Here is a 19,457-nt window from a genome sequence, read left to right as displayed (position 1 = left end):
CAATCAAAAGGCATAACCAAAGTAGTCAGCTGTGTGGCAAGCCCAATAAAAGTATCAAAAAGTCTAGAAAACATTCGCTGACGTCTGCGGTATCTGTACATATAATCCTGGATAGGTTCTTGGTTATTTGTTAAAGGTGCCCTCGATGGACTGTCTTTCCAATTTATATCAGCATAAGTAAGAGATGTTAGGTCTGCAGTGGATAGAAACTGTTCAACAACTGCATTAAACTGATCTGTTGGATGACTAATATCCAGACAAAATTGAAATTCTTTTACCACAGGGTGAATATGAGAAAGAAAATGACTAAAGGATACAACTCTTTTTCTAAAACAATGGTGACAAACACCTTCAGTGTGAACTAAACCAGTTCTATCATGTGGTAAACAAGTATAGGGTAGTTCATTAAAATGTATCGTATTCCACAGTTGTGGCTTCTGAATCTTCATGTGCCATTCAATACAAACAAGCATACAACGACCAAGATCACACTGTTTAAGAAAGCTCCAAATTCTAAATTTGCACAAATCTGGAAGAAGGTGAAAAGGAAAATGATTATGTGATTCACTAGTGTCCATATTCATCTCTAAATCTTCCATTTCCTTATCCTCCAAAGAGCAATTCATAATTGGAGCTTTTCTGTCACCCTGATGCCAAATTGATCTACTTTGTTGACCACTCTGACTGAAGTTCAGGCCTGTTCCATTTTTGCCAGATTTTTTTCTACCCTTACGGATTATGTGGGCACTGGCTGGCTTTCCAGCACACATGTTTGTTGCTCACTGAAAATAGAAAGATATAAGTTAAAAAACAACTCTACTTAATTATAAGTTACAAGATCTGTTTCATAAAGGAAAGTGTAAATATATAATATCTTTTATTCAAAATAACAAGGCAAACAATTTCAATAAATTAAGATATATAGTTAGTGACTATGTTAGTGCAGTTCAATCAATACTGTTAAAAATGGAATCAATTTTGCCTTAGAAAAAGCTCTAGACTTCTACTCAAACATGGGATAAAACGTAACAGCACCTGCATACATGAGGCCTATATTAATATTATATTAGCCTTTTATACCATTGTCTGGCATTGCCATTAACGTCATCATTCCTCTAGTTAAGTATTTTGTAATATTTTAAAAGGAATGTTAGGCTACTGGTAATAAAATAAATATAAAAAAAAAACCTTTATAATATAAATAAATAAAACAAACTTGCTTTCTTTAATAAAAGCATTAGTCAGTAAAATATGTAAGAGACTTAATGAGCGTCAAATGACAGCATAGGTGAATGAAAAGATGCCGAACTGAAAACTGCCCAAGAGCATTTTATTTTTCTCAAATCGAGCACTTAAAGACATCAACATCTAGACTTACACTGGGGGGGGGGGGGGAGAAGAAGAGAGAAAGGGGAAGGTGAGGATAATCATCCTTCATTCACAATAGTTGTTTAAAGCAAAATATAATTTCAGTCTAACCCTCCTCCTGCGCCCTCCCTCACTCTCCAGGTATGCGCAAGAGTGTGTACCCGCAGCAGTGTGTAGCTCAGTCCTCAATCGCTTTTGGTATCTCATACAGTTGTCTGAGCCACGTTTGTCCTCGAAGCTTTGTTTTGATCTTGCCCCTTCGTATTGCCCTTTGTTTCCTACCATGGCCACCGCTTCACATATATTTCGTGTTAAATTAGCCTTTGCCATGACAATCAATAAAGCACAACAATGAACAATTCTACTTTCCAGAGTTCCCTTTTTTTCATTCACTCACAGTTGTTTGCTCAAACCCACCCTATTTGGACAAATGTATCTATTAGGAAGTCTTCAGCCACTAAAATAGTTATAGTTATGCTACGCTGCAGGTCAACTAGTACTAATCATATTAATATTATTATTAATATAAATATAAGCTTTAAACTATGATCATTAATCTCACTCATCATTTTTAGACATTTTAATAATTATTTTATTAGGCCTATTTATAATAAAACCAACTTAGGCCTGAGTTATTTCATTTATATTTTATATTAATAAATTATTTATTAAAATCTAGACTATTTTAGTTTTGAGTTTAGAATGAAGTGCAGAATGCAAATATACATGTTATAAGAAGATTAGAATCAAGATTAGAAAATAAATATTCTAATCTAGAAAAATCTAGATCTAGAAATCTAGTCAAGTAAAATAGGACTGATTGCTAGTGTTTGGTGAAGTGATAAGCGACAGGGTCTATAATTTCTAATAATCTGGATTTAGATCTATGTATTGAACTTTGCAATGTTCAAGTTACATGCACATAAAGTATGCTTAAAAGCAAAAGATGTATTTAGATCTAGATTTAGGCCCGACATTACATTTCTAGATCTAGAAATCTACTTACATTCTGTTGGAGCTACATTTTTTTGCAGTTTTTCGGAACGGGAAAATCTTTACGAGATCAAGGCTTGTTATTAGTTTTAAAATATCGATACCATTAAAATATCGTGATTATAGGTTAACAAAACAAAAAGGGCAATAAAAAATTAAAATATCTTTGTAAGCTGTTTTTTTTAAAATGCTATTTCTACTAAAATATAAATAAAGATGCTTCATTAGCGAGTCCGAGTGCCCACAAAACTAAAGGGAACTATAAGGTGAACTAGAGCTCCATTTGTATGCAATAGGGGTTGTTACACCCTAAATCAGCTGCTCGTTATACCAAAATATTTATAACATATATTTGAAATATCTAAATTTTAGATCAATTAATAAAAGATGTGCATTATTTTTCTTTATAAAATAATTTTTAAAAATATAATTGATCATATGTAAGCCTAACTCGGTAAATAAAATGGTATCGATATTGACATAGCCGACCCTATTCGTTCGATCCGGAAATGCTGTCATCCTTGCTTTATAATGCTTCAGGCCTACTTTTTTTATTTTTTTTTAAACACATCCGAAAACGCTAGAACTGTTAACTGGTGCGGAATGGTGGGTGGGTAATTAAATAAAGAATGGGGAAAGTATTAATTTAAAGTTAGGTGTATTCAGTGTTTCTTCCAGACTTTTTCTCCGGGGGGGGGGGGGGGGGGGCGGACACTGAAGTATATGTTTTCTATATACAATCCTTTACGTTTGGGGCGGGGGCGGTAGACGGAGCGCCCCCCCCCCCTCCCCCCGAAGAGATGTCTGGAAGAAACTCTGGGTGTATTCATGGTTACCAAGATTTTTGTAACGAAATAGACTTTTTCAGTTAGGGTTCGAGTACCAACTGTATAGCCAATAGCGTAACCCAGGTGCGGCGGGGGTCACCTCCATTTTCCAATCGGATAATGGAGGGAACGAGAGGGTTGACACCATAAGTAATGTGGATTTTCGCCGGATCGGTGTGTAAAGAAATCTCTTAACTAATTTTTTTTTAAAAGTGTACGATATAATTTTTAATGATTCCCTTAAACAGTGCTTAGAAATGGCACACCCGGTAGCCTAGTAATAAGGGGTTATGTTTCTTCACTGGACTGAGAACTAACCAAAAGACTTTTATTTGGTTGCCATTTCTATCTTTTGCATCCATAGATTAAACACCGCGCAGGGATACCTTCGGACCAGAGCAGAGTGGGGAAAGTTAAGGTGGCTGTTTTGTCGAAATTTTAAGAACCATTGAAGAGAGCTTAAAGATCTATCAAATATTTCTATTTATAAACTTGTAATAATTAAATCTTTAAACAAATTAGCATACTTAGCCTATCACATATTTTACCAGTTTTAAATAAATGTCAGTAAACTTGTTTTGAGTATCTTTGTTAATTTGTTGTGGCTAATCTGGCAGTTAAGAGATTAATTTATAGCCTTTAAACAATTAGGCTAAATTTCAGATGAATTTCATAGAGATTCATCTATTAAAAAAATTCCAAACGACATCTCTGCCCAAACTTCTTTTCAAAATTAAGAAAGGTCATGCATAGAGCGGATTACCACTCAGTTGAGTATCCATAAATCAATGATTAAGCGAATGCATCTACTGGATAAGCGGTCATTTAAGTATGGCGGAAATCTGCCTGTTCTAATCATAATATTCAAAAGCCTACCGGTCAGCATCTTCAAGGATAATGTTTGATAGTTTTGATTGCCTAACTTAGTATCCCATTTCTAATGTGCAGGGACTTGATTTGTGTTTTCATACCTTCTGCGGGAGTGCTTGTAACATTGTTGCTGTCTCAGATGGATCTGCCCTATGACCTATGAGCATTGGGTGTGATTCCATCTGGCCCAGGCGACATCCCATTTGTAAGGTTCTTGATATGTTCACGTGTATTAATAAAAAATTAAAATATCTTTGTAAGCTGTTTGTTTTTAAATGCTATATCTACTAAATTATAAATAAAGATGCTTCATTAGAGAGTACGAGAGCCCACAAAACTAAAGGGGACTATAAGGTGAACTAGAGCTCCATTTGTATGCAATAGGGGTTGTTACACCCTAAATTTATGAGAAAATCAACCGTGGTGTCACAACGATCCCAATTAGGGTTAGAGTTTATAGGCCTATATAGTTTAAATGAGCAAACGTCAATATTTATGTAAAAAAGGACCGCTGACCCTCACATCATTAGGAGTATTGTATTTTAATGTGGATCTCACCCCATAGTCATCGTGTAATTACAATATGCTGGATTTTATTTACATAACGTCGCGATGTTCCAACAACCCCCCCCCCCCCCAAAAAAAAAAGAAAAAGCAGAACAACTAGCATAAATTTTCACGAAAATCATGGCTTGCTCTTTTTTTTTCTATTTTTTTAAATAAGATGTGCAAAATCCTTTCGACTTACCTAGCATTACGTCTTTTATTAAATTAAATTTGAGATCCCTCTGTCTTAAACAGTATACGAATATTCCTCCACACAGGAGCATTCTAATTTATAGGCAACATATGAATTAGGATATAATAGTTTTAAAAAAAGAATATAGCGATAATTTCTCATTGAGTAATTCAAAGATAATTCTGGCTTCAGATCTGGAATTGAACAAGTTAAAATCTTTTAGTTCAGAATATTTCCACAATCTCATTTCTTTTTACCTGGCAATCGTGTTTTTAGCAGGACCGATAACTCTAACGTTTAATAGTTGTTGTTTTTTTATATTAGGTCAAGAACTAGATTTAAAGGAATTAACTACAATTCTTATTCAATAATTCGTTGAGACTTTGAAAAAATATTAATTGACATGAAAACAAATAATGGAGAAAGATTTTTGTCTGGAAAGTAGTTCTAGAACTTTACCTTTACTGTAGGTTACTAATTAATTTTACTAATTATAGTTTTACACAAGAAGAAGTAGCTGTTGTTGCGCCCCAAGCTTTTTTAACTTTTTAAAGTTTTTAGCGCAATTTCCATTCTGGAGAATTGCGTTTATTAACCCGTCATTTCTGGATGTATGAATGAATGGATGGATGGATGTGTGTCCGCAGCTTTAAGTCGTATCTCCTCCTCAACGAAGCAATATCGATGACTAGTTCCAAAAGCAATTATGACTTATGTTAAGCAAGTTACGAGGATGAACATAGGCCATAAAAATTCCGGGTTTCTTTCATAGATTTCCCGGAAAAGCCAAAAAACCTCGAAAAAAAGCAGTTTTTGGCCCATATCTCGGCAACCAGACCACTTAGCGACTTGAAACATGTACCAATCGATTCCTGCCATAATTTAGAACAATATTGCCGAAGAAAGTTTTCAAAAATATCCTTTCGTTCGGTCACAAAAATTTTTTTTAATTAATTAAAATTTGGACCGAATTAGTTGGCATATTTATCCAACCACACCACACACATCATCACGTTCAATAGCTGCGCCATCACGTTCAATGGCTGCGTCATCACGTTCAGTAGGCGCGCAATGGTTTTTAGTCATGTAACTCTATTGTAAATAAAACATGTAAAGTACTGAAAAAAAAATTAATAAAATACGTTTTAATAACTAATCAATGGTTTTACTAACCCTGCTCTTGATTTAGGCTGCTACGACAGAGCTATTTTTAGATAACATAAGGAAATTGCGCTTAAATGTCACTAGACTTTTTAATTAACTTGTTTGTAATCTCGCCCAAACACTTCTTGAACAATTTTTGCATAACAATATGATAACAAACAACCGTCTTGTGTTTCAAGCCACACCAGCATTATTTGTAAAATATGCAACCTGAACTGCTTACAGTAACAGTGTGTGCTATATAGTTCGCTATCAGCTGCAAAAGCAGTGTTTGATTACAAGACAACAACATATTATTTTTACATATCATTTGCCAAATAACAGCTCAAAAGATTTGATGGACAAATGGTATCAAGAGGTTGCACTACTGCAAAGTTCTAAATCTAATGCCATTGATTTTCTGGTAATTTTTATTTTATTTTTTCAAAATATTTAGGCTTACGCCCTATTTATTAATATTATTATTATTTATGTCAGTATTTACTATTTTTCATACCAGTGAGTGACTGATAATGAATGCCACAATTTTACCTGTTTAGTAACTTAAGTACATTAAATATATTAGGCCCTATTTTATTAGATTATCTGGAATAAAAATTTTTATTCATTATCATTGCTTGTATACATAATAATATACATAATATTACATAACAATATATATATCATTATTCTTATGATAGAATGTACTAAATAAAGTAATGTAAGACATTGCTATCTCTGATAGAAAATTTAGCATGTGTTTGCTTCGAAATAAAAACAGCAAGTTTTTCACAATGTTAACAGTTGGCTTAAAAATGCTGGAAAAATTTACCAGACTTGACGTTTCTGTTGTTAGCACCTTGCCATCTTTACTCTTTATAATACATATTTTTTCAATGAACAACGAAAAACAGTTCTTTAAAATTATTTTTTAAATGTGGATACCTAATGCAATAGTTAGTGTGTATTTTTATAAAAATATACAAATTATATAAAATATGAAATAAACAGCTATGATTAATTGCTAGAAAATTTATCAAAACTCACATTTTTTTACTTTAGTACTTTTTTAGTACTTTACCCAACATAAATTTAATTATCTTTAAAATGATTGTTTTTCTCTCTTATAATTTCAGATTCCATGTTTAAGTAAAGGTGACATGTTTACACAGTTTCTATCCAAAAAGACAATGTTATCTGGGATTAAGATGGGATATTTACAGGTTTTATATTTTCTTCTTGCAATATTTTATTTTGAATACTCTGATATCTATAAATTATACTATAATTATAACTTAAAATATAAATATGTCTTAAAAATGTTTCAATAAATTTTACATAGTTTTAAATTTTACTGATTTAAATATTTTTTGTAAGTTATTAACATGCTACATCATCTTCTATACTTGTCTCTGGGGTTAAAATTGATTTTAAAAACATTTCTTGGTTTAAATACTGAGTACTCCAAAAGTTTTGCATAAAGAGAAAGGTTTGGCACATAATGTAATACTCTTGTAACTCTCTTTAGGTTGATGATGTTTTGGAGCTGTTTATACAAACTGAGGATTTGAAGTCCAGTCCCATACTGATTGAGTTATTGGAAGATTTAATGTCACCTCAGTTATTTCAAGACAGAAAGATCAATACACAAACTTTTGAATGGATTAAAGAAAATAACTTTTTGCAAGAATTCTTTCTGATTAGAATAAATATAGATACAACATTTTTAAACTCTAGTGGAATTATAGAGTATTTAACTTTAATACAAAGATGTATCAAACATTGTCTAAAAAACAATGAACTAGACTTTCAAGATTTAGAAAGTTTATGTGTATTAGTTGAAAATTTATTTGTTAAAAATTTTATTACATTCTTTAAATTACCCTCAAGCTGCAAAGGACATTTAATATGTAAAAAATATTTACAAGTTTTGAGTAGCCTTCTTAATGCAAGATTTTTGTTCGATGATCTTAGTATTCCGACATGCATCATCAACTTTAGTCATACTGTCTCCAAGATTATTCTCAGTGATTTGTGTCAAGTTCAAAACAGTCAAATTTTTTTTTTGAACAGTAATTTTGTCTCTTCCAATGTGCTAAATTCCAACAGCAAATATGCCACCTCAGTACTTGTAAGGTCAACAGTTTTTGTTATTTTAAAAACATGTGCTCTTATGGAGATTTGTAATGATGAAGTTCTTATAAAAATATTGACTGTTTTATTTAACCTATGGTCTCAAACTCAAGGAATAATTGCTACACAGAGGCAGCCGCATACTAGAGAATGGTTATCTACAATATTTGCTGACCAAGATGATAAATGGGTTACTTCCCTTTTGTGTCTGCTGAAGCTTCACAAAAAGATAAACAGGTGACTATTGTTGCAAAAATAATTAAGAATTTTTTCAAAATACTTTATATATATATATATATATATATATATATATATATATATATATATATATATATATATATATATATATATAAATTTTATCATTTTGTTACAAAATGTGTGCTACTTTTAAAAAAATTTGCACTTGCAATATTCCAACTATGTATTGAAAAAAAACAAAAATTGTTTCAAATTCGAATATTTATATTTGTATTTTTTTTACAGGGAACAAAATCCTGGCATGAATTGTGAAAGTAAGAAAGACAGTGGTAAATTGAATGAACTTGTGGACTTTATCAATCCTCATCGACTGTTTCTCCAGTTCATATTTTTTATCAAGTATGATCATCTAGTGCTAGTTGATTTCATGTCGTCACCAGAGACAACTTTTTTACTTTATTTCACTCTCTATTTGCACGTACTTATTACTGAATGGAGTCATTTTGAAAAAGTGTGCATGGAAAATGATACATTCACAAAAAATTCAGACAGCTTTAGATGTTCTCATGATCAAAGTTTAAATAAATCTTTCACAACCTGTATGTTTCATGCAGAATCTAACAGTCTCTTACATTCTGGGCCACATAGTAAAAACATGCCTGATGCTTCAGGCTGTGAAATTAAAAACAAGGCAGCTGGAAGTGTATTTCTTGACTCAAAAAACCAAACTACAATAGGTAGTGTCATTGCACCAAACTTAGTTCCATATAGTGACTCTGACAACAGTGATGAAGAAGATGATCCACATCAAAATAATCCTTCTGTTGCAAACTCTAGTTTGTATTCACTTGATGAAACTGCATATCTATCACCTTGCGGAAAGGAAAATGTCTGTTCAACAACAATGCAAAATAACACGACTGTTTTAGTTATGGAAATGCTGATTAGACTTAGAATTAATCTTGAGAAACTTGATGAAAAAAGTCTGTTCCCTTATAATGTTAAACCTCTCATTAAATTGTTAGAGAAATGTGAAGATGTATATGATAGAAGTGTATGTGTGGATATGACATAATTTTACTGAAAATAAATATTACAAATAAACTATGAAAGTGTACAATATTTTTTATACTGTATTGCCTAATAAATTTCAGTAAAAAATTGTCTACAGTTCACTTTTTAAACAAATAATTAAAATCTACTTCTAAGCCTACTTAAACAAATTTTGAAAATCTAGTTATGTCCAGTGCTATCAAATTAAGCAAGCCAGCCAGAATGGTAAAGTAGGCACTGGACACTAAATATGTAAATGAGAAGATCAATCTAATGTTAAATTTTAAGTTCCCTAATCCCTCACCCTTGTCACACATGATAAAAAAAAGTGATAACTGTTATTGACCATTCCAAATAAATGTTTAAAGTTTAATGGACAACTCACACTTTCACACCAACTTTGGGCAACAAACTAAAAAAAAAGTCCAGGCTGGTTAAAATATCATTATAATTAATTTAAACATATTTTATTAAAGATAGTTATAACCGAATGGTCCATGGTGGTGCAAGTGAAATAGAGCTCACCTGTTTCTGTGACATCAGAATATGAAAGTATAGCCTCCTTTACTTACCTTAACATAAGTTAGGTACCCTTCAGAGCTTGGTGGACTCGAGATATTCTATGAAAATGAAGCCGGATTCAAACTTTTGGGTTAGGCGTTGTATTCTCTATCATTTGATCACACCTTCCCATAAAATTATATGTATAACTTAAAATATTCAATAATCTTTAACCGCATGTATGTTTTGACAACAGTAATCAGTACAAAGACAATAATGTGCATCTTTCATTGTGAAAGTTTTCTTAAATACTAATACAATAGTCTGTTTAATATGATTGCATAAGCAAAAAGCCCAAATTATAAATTATTTTATATAATCCTTCTGTCCTATAATCTGGAGATGTAAGTGACATACATAGGATTAAAAACAGTTATAAACATGTAAAATAAACAAACATATAAAATGTTTATAACAGGTAATGGTCCACCAGCCCAAGTTCTACAGGTAATGTGGAAATAAAAGACATTGCTGGCTACCTAATTTTCCCCATCTGATATAAGTATAAAACATTCTTAAATTGAATGTCTCTTGTTGTCCTCTATACCAATATACCAAACTATTTGTAACTTATTACCCAAATAAATAACCCATTTATTAATATATACATTTTAAAAAAATTTTGTTCTTCAGAAATACACATAAAGCTTTTCCCGATTAAATATTTTCATTTATATATTTTTACCAAAAAAAAACACAACAAAACAAGAAATGGTAAAATATATTAGACTCTGAATATGTTTTTTATAAAAACATTAAAAGCTATATTTCATAAAATTAATAACCGGTTGCTTAAAATAATTGTAACAATTTGATATAACATTTATGTTTTATCAACAAAAAACAATTTTTCTCTATTTTTGAACATTTCATCAACCTCTTCAGTCTTTAAAGTTTACTATTTGAAAAGTTCATCCATTGACTGATTGGTATTTGAGATGAATGACTAGCCAGTTTCTTTAGTAAGTTACTTGGCACCCAGTGGATGGAATAAGCTGGAAAAAATTAATCATACAAATTGTATTAAAACCTTCCTATGCCACAACTTTTTATTGTATTTATAAACACTAATTTAAAATGTAAACTGCTAAAATGATACCTAATGAATAATTTTGTGTACTTACGAAAGGTTTTATGATAGTAGCAAATGCGTTCATAGACTTTAGTTAGTCCAACTTGGCTAGCATAAAACATTGGCCCACCTCTGTATTTAGGAAATGCAAACCCAGCTTGCCTGTAATATTTAGTGTTATTATTTAACTAGAATTATTTGTACAATTACTAACTACCTAATAAAAAATATTTTTCTTAAAATGATTTTTTAAATTACTTTCTTGAACTTACCATATGATATCAATGTCTTCAGGTTTTTCAGCTATACCTTCCTCAAGTATTTTAAAACCTTCATTTATAGTGGCATAGAAACAGCGCTCCAGGATTTCCTAGCAAAATTAGATTTTAAATTATTTTTTCTTTATTATTTTTAAACTGAAATTTGAATGATTGAAACAAAAACTACAAAAACAAAAGGTGGTATTTGAAAAAAATTGAAATAAAAGTGCCGTAGAATGCAGCTTACATTAAAAGTGATAATAATTTAATTTTCAAATATTTATTATTGAAAATCAGAATGATGGAAAGTAAGCATTAATTGGCATCTAAGAATATTTTACCAAATAAGAAATCTGTCGCCTTGTTATTCCCAAATTTTTACAATGAGTGAGTACTATATCAGTCACTTCAGGGTCTGGTATTGCCTTGTGTGGATTGGTACTTTCATATTTATACCAGCCTTTTCCTTCAGGGGAGAGAGTTTAGAATAAAATGACATTATTAAAAAAATACATAAGGATTTTATTGTTTTCAAAATGTGAGAAGTAATTTCAATGTATTTCAATCATAACTGAGTTATTTGTTATTCTTGCCAAATACAGAATAAATTTGTAACCTTTTTTTTTTCATTTAAAAAAGTAGCAGTGTTTATTAAATTGGGGAAATATTTCTTAGAGTTAACATTTTCAAAATTGAATAAACTGTATTGGATTACACATTTTATTGCAATAATTAAAACATACAACCAAATGCAGTTTAACAAAAAAATAAAACTTTTCAATGGCTGTAATAAATATTAAAACCTAGCATAACATATAATTAAACTATAGATTGTTATTTATACATACCAGTTTTTATTCCAAACCTGCCTAATTCACAAATTCTGTCTGCAATTGTACAGTACCGCTCTCCATTTATGTATCGTGTATCAAGGTTAAATGTGATGCCTTTTAGTTTAGCTTTTTCTTTTTGAACAAGCCACCGAATGTCAGTTCCTGAGCAGAAAATGTAGATGTTTCATTAGATAAGTCTTGTAAGGAACTGTATGTCAATCTATAATAAAACCATTCAATTTATTATTATTTCTATACAAGTATTATAAGAGATTTTACCAGCAAGATCAGAAACTTTAAAAACTCCCATTGGCATTCCAAACTCCTCATACACACGATCAATATCTTGGATCGTGGCACCTTCTTCTAACAAAAATTGGGCCTGCACAAAGTTTTAAATGCGGACTTAATATCACATTTCTAAAATAACTCTTAAGGAATTAATTTAGATGACGATAAAGTAAAAATGCAATTTAACTCAGCTTGTTTAAAGAATATATTAAGTACCTACTTTTGCAAAATAAACATCAGATTCATTTGAGATTATACAGACTAAAATATTGAATTTTAATAAACAGAAATTCTATAACATACATAAAAAACAAAAATATAATCCTCAGAATAATCTACTGACAACAGTTTACAATAAAGGTCTTTTAAAAGTTGGAAATAACTAATAAAAATCAACTTACTTCATCAAAGTTTTTATTCATTCTATTAGCAACAAACCCATGGCAACTTCTCACCAAAACTGATACCTATAAAAAAAAAATTTAAACTCAGTGAACACTCAGCTAACAGATTAGAGGTTGTAAACAACAGCAATACATCAGAGAAAATAGCTGCTTAAAATATTTAATTACATGCAACTCAAATACCAGACCTTCCCAATTCTTTTCCCTAAATCCATGATGGTGGCAACTGTTGTTGGTGAAGTTTCAAGGCCATAAACATTTTCTAAGAGCCTCATGATGTGGGCAGGTGAAAAGAAATGTGTTCCTGCAACTTTATCTGGCCTTTTTGTGACAGACGCAAGCTGAAATGCATTGACAAATTTTATTGCCTAGTAGAACATAAAATGTGATCCTTTATTCTGAGGATTATATTCTTGTTTTTATGCATGTTATAGAAGCACCACTAATGATACAAGTCAATTTTAAGTGACATTTTTTCTTAAAGAATCTGCCAAAAGCTGACACAATCCTGTGTTGTCATTGTTACGTCCCTTACTGTAGCATCACCTGATTGTCTGTGTGTTGTGTGCTTGAACGAAATGTACCCTCTTATTGTATATAGTTGTAGCCCTTAGTTGAGTGTGTTTACATTGAACAAGAGGTGTTCACTTGAGGAGTGTCAGTTGACGGGTGTCAGAGCATGTGCTAGGGTGTGTGGCAGTTGGTAGACTAGTTATCTAGTCTGTTGTATACGTTGTTTTGTCCGCTGAATACCCCTACACTGAAAGATCTCAACAGTCTTCGTCTCTTAAGCAGCATTGTTTAGTAGCCAAAAGATAAAAAACAATTTAATTAATTAGATTCTGATTACCTTTTCAATCTCTAATGTTGAAGTGTTTGAACAAAGAAGTGTAGAAGGCTTGCAAATTTTATCCAACTGAGCAAATATTTCTTGCTTCAGTTTCAGATTTTCATAGACAGCTTCAATTACCTTTAATGCAGCATAAAAGTATTGATAAATAATGGAAATAAACCAGGATACATTAATGATTAAAATAAAAATAACAGTGAGACTTAGAGCATCTCGCCAACCCCCTACACTAAATAACAAAAAAGGGAAACAACCCACTAACAAAAAATGTCCCTGGTAACTTGAGTTACTTACAATGTCAACCTCACTGACTTTGTCAAGACTATTAGCCCCTCTCAATATCCGAAGACACTCAATCCTTTTATCAGTAGTCATCCGATTTCGCTTAACACTGTCTTGAAGAATCAAGCCAATATTTCTCAAAGCAACTTCAAGCATCTGAGTGGGAAAGCGACAAGGTTAGTAGATGCCAATCTTCAGCCAGATTATAAACAATAATAATTGTTTTATTAAAATAAAATATTAAAAACCCCAAGATATTTCAGATAAATGTAGGAGAAATAATGAATGAAAATAAGGAATAAGCAAGCAGTAAAAATATCAAATTTTCTATTCTAAAAAGTACAGTTTGGTCTAGTGAACTGTATAGAAGTGCCTACCTTTGCATTTTGCTCAATTAAAACCACAGGAATGCCAGATCTAATTAAACAGATTGCAATTCCTGACCCCATGGTTCCAGCTCCAATAACAGCTGCAGTCTGGATAAGCAGTGGCTTTGTGTTGAGTGCACTTGCACCACTTGGAAGCTTCCACTAGTTTTTTTTAAATAATAAAAATATAATATTTTGCACAAGATTTTTAATATTCTAAGCTACAAATCCTATTATTTACAAAAAAAAATGTAAATAATCTAAATTAATATTCTTTAGGGAAAGTTGTAATTTTCTAAGCTAATGTTCTAAAAATGCAATGAGAAATTAACTAATTCCTTTACTTTAGAAACTGCTCTTTCAGCAAAGAATGAATATCTCAAAGCTTCAGACTGACCACTGGTCATTAGTTCTCTAAACAAAATGTGCTCATTCTCTGCAGCTTCTTCAAACGGAAGTTTAACCGCTCCTCTAATAGATTTGAGACAATACTGAAATAAGTATTATTTTAATTAATAAAGATTTGAAACAATGAGATCTTAATGGCACATTAACCTCATCAGCCAAAATGAGTTGTTAAAAAATAATCAATGAATTAAATAAATAATTTAAATAATTCCATATTTTGTCTAGATATTGATTAAAGAAACAAAAGCGACAATCTTACAGTTGGAGCAATCATTCCTTTATATTTCTTTTTTACAGCTGTTAATGCATCTAAACAGATAATAATATTGAAATAATTTAAATGTTAACAGTATTTTAGTAATACTAACACTATGAAAAATCCAATCATAATAATACTATAAAATAAACAGGCTATAAAAAATCTTGCTGTTTGAAATAATCAGATAAATGTATGTACACTGCTGTGCAAAACATATTAAATTATTAGTTTTACGGTAACAAAAAAACATTTTCAAAATACACATTACCATTAAGGGAAATAATTCAACAACCTAAAATAAATTATCACTCACTTTCAAATAGCTGGTCTGCATTTTCAGCCCCCTTCAGTGGAATTTGACTTAGTCTTTTAGTGTCCAGTGGTTTTCCTATTACATTAGCAGCAAAGGATTTCGCTTCAGCAAGAAGGTCACCAGTTACAATCTTAAAGTATTTTAAACATATAAGAATACATTGTGATCAATTTGAACACATGTGTGTGATGAAAAGCATTCTTGTGTATTTCCTTTTCAAATCAAACAATTATTATTAAGCAAACATAAAAATATCAATAGATACAGTGCACTTTATTTTGAACGATATAAATCTATGTAGCAAAAGAAAGACTGATCTTATATTTATCAAATATCTTGTTATATCTAAAAAAAAAGCCTTATTAATGTATACCAAGTTTGAGATGTATAAACTGTTTTAAACCAGAAATTTCTATAAAAGGCCTTAAATGCTACATTACCTTATCTATGATTCCATATTTTAGAGCATCTTGTGCACTAATATGTCGTCCAGAAGTAATTAGATCTATAGCAACAGTTAAACCTGTCACTCGAGGGAGGCGAATTGTCCCTTGTCTCCCTGGCAATAGACCCAACAGTACTTCTGGAAATCCAAACCTGAAAAGTTTTATTAAAAGTGGGTCTACTGTTAGAGAAAAATTTCAAACATGATTCACAAATAGTACAAAATCTAAGATTTGTGATTTGCAAAAATTATATTAATCTTTGATAGGCTAGTGATTTAGTACATACTTTGCCTTAGAGTCAGCAATTCTATAATGTGAAAACAATGCTATTTCAAGGCCTCCACCAAGAGCTTGACCATGAACAGCACAAATAACAGGTTTTAAGCTTGCCTCAAGAACACGGCCTACATCAGTAATGTCAGGACCTAAACATAGAATAAATGTATTATATAAAAGATAATTTTAATCTTCATGTGAGGGTGTTATCAAGTTCTTTGTTTTTTAATAAGAGTCAACATAGCCAGGAGTTTTCTAGAATATGTAACATGTAGTTAACTATCAAACTCCTGCTATGAAAGAAGAACCCACTAAGCAATATCTGCTTTTTCAAACTAGGCTTTGCAAATATAATAAAATTTGTTATATAAACTTAAAATAAAATGCTTGAAGTCGAGGAAGTGTATTATTATTAGCAACTTATAATTTCATAAAACTAAAATAAAATGACCTAAAAATGAAATAAATGTTCTATTAATGTATTTTATATGAGATTACCCTTATATTGCTTAGAGAACTCCTTGATGTCAGCTCCAGAAAGAAAGGTCTTTCCATTCCCAACAATTATGACTGCTTTTATTTTATCATCAGCAATTGCTTTTTTGATTCCTCTAAGTAAGCCATCTCTCACAGGGTAACTGTTTTAAAAAAATTGACCAAATAAAGAACAATTAACAGCAGTTTAATAAATCTACGTTTTGGTTTTTAAATGGCAAATCTAGTCTAAACTTTGACTTACTAATTAATTTGTCATGGTTCACTGAGGCACTAATTAATATATTAATGATAATGTCTAGATAGACTAGATGACTATGGAATAGAGATCTACTATGATCTAGCTAGCTTAATCAAAAATTATTTTGGCCCTAAACCTAATAAATTATATGCCTTATATTTAAGGCAGATTATAGCCGGAAAAAGATGTGCATGCGCATAGCTCTACAATTACCTGTTTTTTTTTTACATCTACATGTTCACTGTTTAGGCCTATGTTTTGTCTTAATGGATCCGGGATAAATACTTAAATAGACTAGAACTTTTTGCTTGCTATATTATATACTATAAACCCTCAACACCTGACGACCCGCCCGAAGCGCAAATGCTTGACCATATGGTACAGCTAGTTTTGTCAGAAGAATAAAGCTAAAAGTGTAATAGTTCCCATTGCACAGCTACAAAAGAATAAATTGAGCCCATTGTGCAGATATTTAGGTCCTTGCATTTTGCATCTTTTGCCGGCTAGATAGCGCTTCGGGGGAAAAAGCTTTTTCCGAGCAGTCACTTTGTATATTTTGATGCTAATAATAAAACAGTAGTAGTAGGATTCATAGACCTCCTATAATAAAAATTATATGTCAAGAGTGAGTAGTAGTGTGTATTGTAGACTTGAAACTAGATTAGAGTTTACAGTGTAGTTTAGTTAGATCTAGAGACTCAGTGGAGTAGACTGTAGAGTTGAGACATGTAAGTCTTAGACTTTTACGTTTAGTTTTTAGAGTGTCTTACTCTTAGTTTAGACTAGACTTGTAACATTTTTTTATCTTAGACTCTTTTATTTTAATTTTAGTTAGAGTAGTTGTAGTAGTAGACTGTAGTAGTGACCAAAATAGTAGTTTAGTTAAGTTACGTTACTACACTGATGTAACAATAGATAGATAGTATTTGATAGATTAGTAAGTTACAATAACAATAATTTTTTTTAGCTGCTAGTGTGCAACCGGCAGTGACCCCAGTGTTAAGTGAAAGTCAGTGTTAGTAACAACAGACAGTGTTAACTGTTGTTAACTAGATCTAGAATCTAGATTCTAACTGTATAGTGTTTCAGTGTTAGTGTGTTAGTCACTAGTGAGTGACTAGTGTCTAGTACTAGATTTTTTCTAGATCTAGATCTAGTCAGTGTTACTCACTGTGTTACGTTAGTCAGTGATTTAGATCTAGATCTAGTAGACTAGTAGTACTGACTAGACTAGTAGTTAGTAGTGTAGTAGTAAAGAAAAGTAGTCTATTCTACTAATTTTAGGTACTTAACTACCTTAAAGCATTCACTGGAGGATTGTTTATTTCTAGCAAGGTAAACTGTCCATCAGTTTTGTATTCTACCATGGCTTTGTGTTACTTTTTAATACTTTTAACTAATTTAACTGTTGTGGCTTCTTAGGTAGGATACGTTCAAAGTACACTGTTTACAGCGTATGCCCTATGACCTGAACTTTGACCTATGAAAATTAACATAGCAACTTTACATTTCCGTTAAGACTGGTTGATTCTGTAGAAAATATAAATTGAGTTGTTTCCCTTCGAAATAATAAATATGGACTACCTAGCACTAGGTTGATTTAGTTGAAAACATGGCTATTCACAATTTAAATGTAAAATTACAGCTGGTATTTAAGTAAATATTAAAAATAATTAGAGTTGTTTTGAGTAAGGTCAACAAGAAGCACGTCTATCCCCCCCCCCCGGAACGAAATAGAATTTATATAGAAAAAATATACTATTAACACATGCTAACAAGCTATATCACAAGAGAAGCACTAGATTGGAGTCTCAAAGGAACGAATATAGTAAGTAGGCCATAAAGATCACTAGTCAGTGAAGCATACGCAGCCGGATTGTCATGGACCCAACTTGGAGGAATCACCTAAAACCGAGTACGATAGAACAGTGTGGTTGATTCTAGTGTCCCCCCCCCCCACCCCAAGAGATACCTGGAAGATACACTGCTGGTTGATTCCCTATACTCAACAGGTGGTCTGCAGATGACGATGACGATTTACGTATTTCATCATTTAACATAGATGTGAGCATTTACAACGTTTGGAAGTTTTTTCTCTTTTCTCTCCTTCCTCGCTCGCTGTAATTAACATAAGTCAACATTGAAACTTCTGAGACAAACCCACACAGTAAAATTTGAAATATTTTTGTCAATCAAATCATCTTCTAAATATGTTGCATCGAAAGACTATATCTAGTCATCTATTTATGTCCAATTAAATGCTAGATTTTATAACAAGGGGATGTCGTGGTGTATTTGTTATGCTGTCTCTACGGAAGAGCCCAATTTGTGTAAACCAAGTTAACCAATCAAAATGACAGACTGGCTTCAACACACTGTATATATTGTGATTTGTATTTGTACTATGTGTGAATTCATATACATGTTTACTCCGCTGTTTAGAGTACCCAAAGTTTTGTAGATGTAGAGGTAAGGGAAACACCGATCGGAGTTCAGCTGGTTCTGTCCTACCCTCAACCTCTCTGCTGGTCATCAGAGTTTCTTCCAGGCATCTCTTCGGGGGGGGGGGGGGGGGGGGCTCTGCCCCCCCCCCCCCCCCGAACGAAATTAAATTTATATAGAAAATATATACTTTTAATAGTGTCCGCCCCCCCCCCCCCCGAAAAAGTCTACCGCCCCTCCCCCCGAAAATTTCAAGTGCCCCCCCCCCCCCGGAGAAAAAAGTCTGGAAGGAACACTGCTGGTCATTCTTCATTTGGTGTTCACTGGAGTTC

At 31.9% G+C, this 19,457-nt stretch overlaps 3 protein-coding genes across 5 annotated transcripts in view; 1 reads left to right on the top strand and 2 right to left on the bottom strand.

Annotated features, from left to right (window-relative positions):
• Positions 1–2,438, bottom strand: part of LOC131955352 (uncharacterized) — a 5,592-nt gene extending 3,154 nt beyond the window's left edge. The window contains exons 1-2 of one of the 2 annotated variants that reach the window (XM_059319467.1): positions 2,375–2,438; positions 1–782 (exon numbers count right to left, since the gene is read on the bottom strand). The exon at positions 1–782 is cut by the window's left edge and continues 151 nt beyond it. In XM_059319467.1, the coding sequence (XP_059175450.1) occupies positions 1–770 (770 nt within the window). In that variant the 5' untranslated portion in view covers positions 771–782; positions 2,375–2,438. Of the gene's footprint in view, positions 783–1,529; positions 1,700–2,374 lie in introns of those variants that run through there. The other variant, XM_059319466.1, reaches the window with a different exon arrangement.
• Positions 2,439–3,300: 862 nt separating this feature from the next.
• LOC131955325 (protein Lines homolog 1) lies at positions 3,301–9,693 on the top strand. Of its 2 annotated transcripts, none has more exons than XM_059319418.1 (5): positions 3,301–3,362; positions 6,286–6,364; positions 7,077–7,163; positions 7,469–8,310; positions 8,557–9,693. In XM_059319418.1, the coding sequence occupies exons 2-5, from the start codon at positions 6,299–6,301 to the stop codon at positions 9,344–9,346; spliced, it is 1,785 nt and encodes a 594-aa protein (XP_059175401.1). In that variant the 5' UTR covers positions 3,301–3,362; positions 6,286–6,298; the 3' UTR covers positions 9,347–9,693. The 2 variants fall into 2 exon arrangements, with proteins under 2 accessions (XP_059175401.1, XP_059175400.1); XM_059319417.1 differs by lacking the exon at positions 3,301–3,362 and adding an exon at positions 3,981–4,263.
• A 62-nt stretch (positions 9,694–9,755) lies between these two features.
• Positions 9,756–18,113, bottom strand: LOC131955324 (peroxisomal bifunctional enzyme). Its single transcript, XM_059319416.1, has 18 exons — positions 17,980–18,113; positions 16,446–16,585; positions 15,958–16,096; positions 15,666–15,822; positions 15,226–15,355; positions 14,913–14,962; positions 14,590–14,736; positions 14,255–14,407; positions 13,890–14,033; positions 13,596–13,715; positions 12,934–13,086; positions 12,743–12,808; positions 12,330–12,432; positions 12,066–12,212; positions 11,559–11,683; positions 11,230–11,327; positions 11,010–11,119; positions 9,756–10,880 (listed from the first exon to the last, which is right to left on the bottom strand). The coding sequence occupies exons 1-18, from the start codon at positions 18,048–18,050 to the stop codon at positions 10,774–10,776; spliced, it is 2,160 nt and encodes a 719-aa protein (XP_059175399.1). The 5' UTR covers positions 18,051–18,113; the 3' UTR covers positions 9,756–10,773.
• Positions 18,114–19,457: the final 1,344 nt, after the last annotated feature.

This window comes from Physella acuta, unplaced genomic scaffold (assembly GCF_028476545.2).
Source record: "Physella acuta isolate Inbredline_101_S28 unplaced genomic scaffold, ASM2847654v3 ptg001063l, whole genome shotgun sequence".
NCBI lineage: Eukaryota > Metazoa > Mollusca > Gastropoda > Physidae > Physella > Physella acuta.
The sequence above is the reverse complement of the archived record's forward strand: the minus strand, read 5'-3'. Positions and strand labels throughout refer to the sequence as shown.